At 41.3% G+C, this 8,355-nt stretch overlaps 1 protein-coding gene across 1 annotated transcript in view; it reads left to right on the top strand.

The window, feature by feature from the left end:
- Macf1 (microtubule-actin crosslinking factor 1) overlaps window positions 1-8,355 on the top strand; it is a 342,147-nt gene that overhangs the window by 237,568 nt on the left and 96,224 nt on the right. Inside the window, exons 43-48 of the mRNA XM_026782286.1 lie at window positions 630-854; window positions 2,575-3,093; window positions 3,799-3,975; window positions 4,242-4,365; window positions 6,454-6,662; window positions 7,123-7,440. Of these exons, the coding sequence (XP_026638087.1) occupies window positions 630-854; window positions 2,575-3,093; window positions 3,799-3,975; window positions 4,242-4,365; window positions 6,454-6,662; window positions 7,123-7,440 (1,572 nt within the window). The remainder of the gene's footprint in view (window positions 1-629; window positions 855-2,574; window positions 3,094-3,798; window positions 3,976-4,241; window positions 4,366-6,453; window positions 6,663-7,122; window positions 7,441-8,355) is intronic.

The raw sequence follows: 8,355 nt of genomic DNA on the forward strand, positions 1-8,355 counted from the left end.
TTTTTTTTTCCCCAAGGCAGAGTTTCTCTGTATAACAACTCTGTAGACTAGGCTGGCCTTGAACTCACAGAGATCCATCTTCCTCTGCCTTCTGAGTGCTGGGATTAATGGCACGCGCCACTCTGCCTGATTTAGTGTAGCTTTTTTAAGTAAAATACTTGAAGAACTAGAGAGTAGAATTGAGAGGCAAATTTAACAACTAAGTGCTCAGTTTGGCTGAGATAAAGGTGACAGTTGTCTTCAGGAAAGAATAGCCAGGTAAGAATGGTACCTATGGTGCATCTTACTCTTCCCCCGAGTGTGTCACCTCTGCATAGTTAGTTAAGAAGGATCCAGGAATAGTGCTGCGTCTGCAGGACCTTTCTAAATTCTGACATTTGTCCATTTCATTGCAGTATTTTTGGATATTTTTCTTTAAGCTATTCTGTATTGAGGAAAGCTGGAGTTTATCTTAAATAACTATTTTCACAAGTTTTAGGAGATTCCCATTCTTTGTTGCATGGAAAGATCTTACAGCAGGACAGAGCATCACTTTTTAGCACTGGTCTTGTCTCCCACTTGCCTTATTAACCCATACTCACACAGTGGAGTGCCGATGGTGTTCTCACTGGAGTACCTCTGGGTTTCAGAGTAAAGCAGCAACCGAGCTGGCAGAGAACAGGAGGAAGATTGATGCTCTCTTGGATTGGGTGACTTCTGTGGGGTCATCTGAAAGACAGCTGCAGGCCAGCCTTCTAGGAATGGAGCAACTCTCTGGAGCTAGCCTTGAAAAACGAGCCTTGGATGCCCCCGATGGTTATGTGGAGGTGAACCAAGTACCAGAGAAACTGGACAGGCAATATGAGTTAATGAAGGTAAGGACGTTAGCTTGTCTTTGATGGGTTTAGAAAGAAACTGTCTCACTCTAGAAAACTGATCACAGCCTTAGTTTGTGTCTTTGATATCACAGCAGCTTGGACACTGTTCTTTTTGTTTTGTTTTGTTCTCTGTGTAGCTTTGGCTGTCCTAGAACTTGCTCTGTAGACCAGAACTCACAGAGATCCGCTTTTCACTGCCTTCCATGCACCACCACGACCTGGTGACCGTTCTCGTTCTCTCTCTCTCTCTCTCTCTCTCTCTCCTCTTTTTCTCGAGACAAGGTTTCTCTGTAGCTTTGGTGCCTGTCCTGGAACTAGCTCTTGTAGACGACCAGGCTGGTCTTGAACTCACAGAGATCCTCCTGCCTCTGCCTCCCGGGTGCTGGGATTAAAGATGTGCGCCACCACTGCCCGGCAACTGTTCTCTTGAAATGCTTTCTGCTTTGAATTCTAGCATTTTTTCACCCTGATTATCCTTCTTTTCCTTTGGTCAGCCTTTGAGATACTGTTATCCTTCCAGGTAGATCCAGGCCTCTTTTTTTCTGTTGTAATATACTTTCCTGGTACTGAGAAGATAGCTCAGTTGGTAAATTATTTGCCACACAAGCATGAGATCCAAGTTTGAATATCAGAACCCATGTTAAAATGTGTCATAGTGGGACATGCTAAGAATCTTAACATGGGGACTCCATGTGGGGGTCCCAGCCAGCCTAGCCTGATTCCAGGTCCAAATGAGAAAGTAACTAAAAAAAATAATGTGGGTGGCTTTTGAGGAACAGCACCCAGAATTGATCTCTGGTTACACCTGCATGCACTTGTTCATGTGCACATATAGAAACTCATACACCCCAAAACAATACGCTTTTCTTAGGTACCCTTGTCTATATACCAGATACCAATATTGACAAATTCCTTGAAAACAAATTTTGTCTGTAATCTGCAGCCTGACCTCACCTGCCTGTTCATCCAACCCGTTCTTTGCATATTCCTAACTTCCCAAACTAATAACCATCCTAGATTTTTTTCTATTGTTCTCCCATATTGAGCCATCTTATTTATAAGATGCTGTATCTTCACATAACTTTATTTTACCTTCCAGATTAAGTCCAAACTCTTAATATGGTTTACTGTCATTATTACCACCCTCCTAGGATCTGTTTCTGCTTACTTGACCTCATCCTTCATCTTCCTTCACTTTGAGTCTCCAGCTGCCGAGCTCTCACACTCCTGAACTCTTGCATGCTCTTAGAATTTTCTTTCCTTTTAACTGCTGAACATAAAGGAAGGCATGGCTCATGGTTAATTTTTTCTTTTATTCTTCAGATCCTAGCTTAGAGTTTACTTTCTCTAAAGAGTATTCTTCACCACTCCCACGTTTAATATATTCTTCTATTTGTTTATTCTTAGGATTTCAATGTAGAGTTTTATCATATCTGATCCTTAACTCATTCCATAACTTTAGTGGAGACCTGTAACATCTTTTGACATTCACATATCTCATTTTCAATATGATATTATCTACCTTGCAATAGGGTCTCACTATATAGCGCTTGTTCTCCTTGTACTCACAGAGATTAAATGCATATACTGCCACACTTGGTCCTACAGTGAGTGGCATTTTGAGACAGACGTGGAAATTGTTCCACCTCTAGCTGTAAATAACCAATTGTTCACACTTTCCCACTGACAATCATCTTTGGGGTGATTTATTCACCAGGCACGTCACCAAGAATTGCTGTCTCAGCAGCAGAATTTTATTGTGGCCACCCAGTCAGCTCAGGCCTTCCTGAACCAACATGGTCACAATCTTACACCTGAGGAACGACAGAAGCTACAAGAGAAACTAGGTGAACTGAAGGAACAATATGCAGCTTCCCTGGCCCAGTCAGAGGCAGAGCTGAAGCAGACGCAGACACTGCGAGATGAACTACAGAAGTTCCTGCAAGATCATAGGGAATTTGACAGCTGGCTAGAACGATCTGAGAATGAGCTGAACAGTATGCATAAGGGCAGCAGCAGTCCTGAAGCCCTGTGCTCCTTGCTAAAGCGGCAAGGAAGCTTCTCAGAGGATGTCATTTCCCACAAAGGAGACTTGAGATTTGTGACTATCTCAGGACAGAAAGTCTTAGACACAGAAAACAATTTTGAGGAAGGCCAGGAACCATCAGCTACCAGAAACTTAGTGAATGAAAAGCTGAAGGACGCAACAGAAAGATATAGCACGCTCCACTCTAAGGTAAGGGAAGACCCCCATCAACCTCCAGAGAAACAATCATGGCAGTCCTCAAACAACCATGTTTAAAAGTTTCTAAGGCTCAGAATATGGGCCACCGTGTGTTAACCACAAGCAAATTGGTTTCATGAGCTATACAAAAAATGCAGACTATGGGTCCATGGTCTAACACCTAGTCCATCAGTGTTGGGATGTGTATCTCACCATTGGGGAAGGGAGAGGTGCTCATCTTCCTGTGTCCTGACCATTGTCTTGGGCTTATCAGAGGCATAGCACAGCAAAAATTTAAACCAACTACAGTCTTTATTCCTATACAGTGTGTTCTAGAATGAATCCTTATCTTCCTACAAACCACCCCCCCAAAAAAAAAAAAAATCTTTGTTCCTCCTAAAGTTAAGAATCTACACACCACTCCCTGTCAACAGCTCCCAAAAGGAACATTTTTTTCACCTTTCATTCCTGACTTTTGCCTACAGTCTAATGTGTATTTCTTTGGTGGCATGTCATGTAAATCATTAAGTCTTCCCAGGGACATCAAAGGGTGAGATGACTAGTACAGTACGAATAATGACGAACTTGCTTGTAGACACTAAACCCATGGTGTGAAGCTGCAGTGACCTCCCCCTCATCCCCAACAGGACAGGGTTCTTTCTTTGAACACTATTCTGGAAGCTGCTACCTTTTGGCTTCTTTCTTCCTTTGGCATAGTGTACACGATTGGGCTCTCACTTGAACATGCTGCTAGGCCAGTATCAGCAATTCCAGAGCAGCGCTGACAGCCTGCAGGCGTGGCTGTTGACTTGTGAGGCCAGTGTGAAGAAGCTCCTCTCAGAACCTGTTGCCTCTGACCCTGCAATCCTGCAACAGCAGCTTGCAACAACAAAGGTAAGCAGATGCAGACCATGTTTGTGTGTCAAGGTCTTCTATTTCATGACTTGAGGGAACTAATAAAATAAATACTAATGCATTAGTTGAGGTAGCTTAAGCAAGGTCTTATTCATAAATTCTTTAATATCTATGTCTGTGGATAAATAGAATATTTCTATAAGGTTGGCTACTATTTTAGGTTGATAGAATCACCTTTAATTACTCACTGAAATGTGGGGGTTTTGTTTTTTATTTGTTTGTTTGCTTTTGTTTTGGACAAGCAGCAGTTACAGGAAGAATTGGCTGAGCACCAAGTCCCTGTAGAGAAGCTTCAGAAAGCAGCCCATGACCTAATGGAAATTGAAGGAGAGCCAGCCCTGGACCCCAGGCCTATTCAAGAAACCACAAGTATGGCACAGTAGCGGTACTCCTACCCCCTTAGGTCTACTGTGATCTTTGGTTTGCAGTATACAGCACACAGTGTCAGCGGGTATCCAGAGCACTAAGATAAGGGCAGCGGACAGAGCTCACTTTCCAGTGAACTCTCTTATCACACTGGAGACTCTTACCCACTGCCTTCAACCCTTTCAGTATCTGCTGTCTACTTGTACCGTGCTTCTTTCATTTTCTAAGTAAATTTGCCATTCTCAAGTTTTACTGCCTTTGAAGTTTCTTCTGTTTCTTACCTAACATTTATTTCATTGGGTTCTCCACTAGTGATGAAATTCTGTTCATCTTTCAAGATTTAGCCAAAGGTGCAGCATGATGGCTTTTTAGTCAGTGCATTATATATTTGAAAATTATTAAGAGGGTGAATTTTTAAATGTTCTTACCATGAAAAGTGCTAAGTACGTGAAGTAACCATGATAACTAACTTGATGCAGTCATTTCATAATGTGTGTACATTCTAAAATATGATTTGTATGCCGTAAATATCTATCCTTTTTACTTGCCAAGAGTCAAGGGGAGAAAGGGAAGGAGACAAACCTGAGGTTTTATGGCCTTTGTCAAATCCTAACCATTAACCCAGTATCTTAGCTGCTTTGCTGTAATAAAAAACACCCCTACCAAGGCAACTTATTTAGGAAACATTTAATTGGGCCTACTGTTCTAGAGGGCCAGAGTCCCAGATGGCAGAGCAAAGTCATGCTGGTAGGAAGAGCTGAGAGCTCATGGCTTGAACCACAAGCAAGATACACAGAGAGAGTGCACTGAGCATCAGGAGGCTTTTGGGGCCTTAAATAAAACCACCCTCAGTGACACACTTTCACAAGGCCATCCTCCTAGTCTTCCCATCTGGGGATCAAGTATTCAAGTATCAAAGACTCATGAAGGAACATCTCATCAAACCACCACACCTTGTCACTCAAAAAGCAAAGAATAAGAAATAATTATTGTTGAATTCTTTTAGAATGTGCTTCTAGTACCGGTATAGTAGTCAGGGCTTTTTATAGTTAATTGTTATGTCTATTCTACTAGTGCTGATTTGCAGTCTTCATTTTGTTAAGACCAGAACTTTATCTTAACTATTTTAGTCCTTGGCATATTACGTAATTCCTGGCTCTTACTGAATGCCAAATAACTAATTATTGAATTTGGCTACTATACTGATATACTTCAAAAATATTCCATTTGTTTTAACTTGAATTATTTTTAATTAATGTATGCAATTTAAATACTTCTACTTTCTGAGTATTTTGTTTGATTTTTGTTTCATTTTGTATTTGAGGCAGGGTCTCACTATGTAACAATAATTGTCCTGGAACTCATTATATAGGCCAGGGGAACCTCAAATTTACAGAGACCCACCTGCCTCTGCATCTTGAATGCTGGGATTAAAGGCATACACTACTGAGCTTCCTTCCTTCCTTCCTTCCTTCCTTCCTTCCTTCCTTCCTTCCTTCCTTCCTTCCTTCCTTCCTGATACCAGAGACTGTAAACGGAGACTGGATGTTCTTTTCCTGGCCACCCAGACCCCAATAATTACACTAAAACTATATTAATTACAACCCTGTTTAGTCAATGGTTTAGGCATGCTCCTAGCTAGCTCTTACATCTTAAACTAGCCATTTCTATTAGTCTATGTATTACCATGTGACTGTGGTATTACCTTATTTTGTACGTGTCCTGTTCCTTTAGTGACTGGCTGGCATTCTCCTTCGGCAACTACATGGAGTCTACTTGACTCCACCTTCTTTATCCCTGCATTCAGTTTAGTTTTCCAACCTACATATATTCTGTCCTGCCATAGGCCAAAGCAGCTTCTTTATTAACCAGTGATAATAAAACATACTCATAGCATAGAGAGGGAAATCCCACATCAAGAGACTTGCTATATATGTATCCTACCTAGCCTTGAACTCACTGTGTAGCTCAGGGTGGCCTCCAAGTTCTTCTGGGATTACAGGCATGTCCCACCACACCCAGCTTTTTATTCTTCAAAACACCTTATAAAATTAGTATACAGTGTTTCTTCTTGTGGCTTTGATCTTCCAGATTCCATATTCAGCCGCTTCCAGAGCCTCTCCTGTAGCTTGGCTGAGCGCTCTGCTTTGCTGCAGAAGGCGATTGCTCAATCTCAGAGTGTTCAGGAAAGCCTAGAGAACCTGTTGCAGTCCATGAGGGAAGTTGAACAAAACCTGGAAGGGGAGCAGGTGGCATCACTCTCATCAGGAGTCATCCAGGAAGTCTTGGCCAACAACATGGTAAGATTTTGTCCTGAGTGTCATAGTAAAGGATGTGTTTGTCTTTTCTGTAATAATATTATTAACTTTGAAAAAGTAACAGGAGAATAATTCTTATCCAGGAATCTTCTAAAAGGCTTACAGGTGTTGACTAATCCGTGCAGATGTTTCTGCCACTCAGACTGGGAGTGTAGCTCAGTGGTAGAGCACACACTTAAGATGGACAAGTTCAATCCTCAGCACCACAAAAAAGAGAGAAAAATTTTCTCCCTGATTTTCAAACCTCTGTTGAACCCAAAGAAAAGTGATGGGATCAAAGTAATTTGGTGAGATGGATAGAGAACTAAAAGGATGTAGTGTTCTTCAGGTTCATACAGTCTCCCAATCTCATTGATCATGGAGTTATTAAAAGTTATTAATTAATGACTCAAAGATATTAGAGTAACTAAGCCCTAACTGACAGACTCATTCTTGATGACAGAAACTGAAACAAGACATTGCTAGACAAAAAAGCAGCTTGGAAGCCACCCATGAGATGGTCACTCAGTTCATGGAGACTGCTGACAGCACCACAGCCTCAGTGCTGCAGGGCAAACTGGCAGAGGTGAGCCAGCGCTTCGAACAGCTCCAGCGCCAGCAGCAAGAAAAAGAGAGCAACCTAAAGAAGCTCCTGCCCCAGGCAGAGATGTTTGAGCAGCTCTCCAGCAAGCTTCAGCAGTTCATGGAAAACAAAAGTCGAATGCTGGCCTCTGGGAATCAGCCAGATCAAGATATTGCACATTTCTCCCAACAGATCCAGGTAAGGATACATACCTGCCATCTTGGTATAATACAAGGAAGGGCAAGAAAAGAGCTAGCATTTACTTAGCACAGACTGTGTCAGTAATGCTAGAAACTTTACTTTCATTGCCTTTGAATTATGAGGCCCAGCTTGTAAACTAGAAGTTGTTTGTCTATTCTGAAAAAGTGTGGATTTTTTTTCAGTTCTGCTATATAAGGTTATTCCAAGATCAGCAGGTTCATCAGCTCACTGTAATTATAACCATATGCAGGTTGATATAGTCTTCACTCTGACATGTGCTTTGATGGTTTCGTCTCTTAAGAGGAAGAGTGCATAGCATAACCATTTATATTTCATTAGTCAAAGCAGGTTTTATTTTTTTATATATATATATAATTTATTTATTTGTATTTAATGTACATTGGTGTTTTTGTCTGCATGTAAGTCTGTGTGAGGTGTTGGATCCCCTGGAACAGGAATTACAGACAGTTGTAAGCTGCCATGTGGGCGCTGGGAATTGAACTCGGGTCCTCTGGAAGAGCAGTCGGTTTTCTTAACCACTGAGCCATCTCTCCAGCCCTCAAAGCAGGTTTTAGATACTGTCAGAGACCAGCTAAAATACCCATACCCAACTTTCAAAGATGTTGGAAAATAGTCCTACAATATATCTAGAAGTGGCAGAACTGGAAGTAATAGGTGAAAATATTATCAACTACCACTAATAAATACCTAGGAGTAGAATTTCTGGGTCATAATATTATGTATACATTTAACCTGAGTAAGGAGTGGCCAATTTGAGTTCCAGAATTTCTAGATAGCCCACATTCGCATCTGTAGGACGTCACATACATTCCTACATTATTGCCTTGTTTGTTCAGCTTACTCTTATTTTATTTTATTTATTTATTTATTTATTTATTTATTTATTTATTT

This window comes from Microtus ochrogaster, chromosome 10 (assembly GCF_000317375.1).
Source record: "Microtus ochrogaster isolate Prairie Vole_2 chromosome 10, MicOch1.0, whole genome shotgun sequence".
In the NCBI taxonomy this organism is placed as follows: Eukaryota; Metazoa; Chordata; class Mammalia; order Rodentia; family Cricetidae; genus Microtus; species Microtus ochrogaster.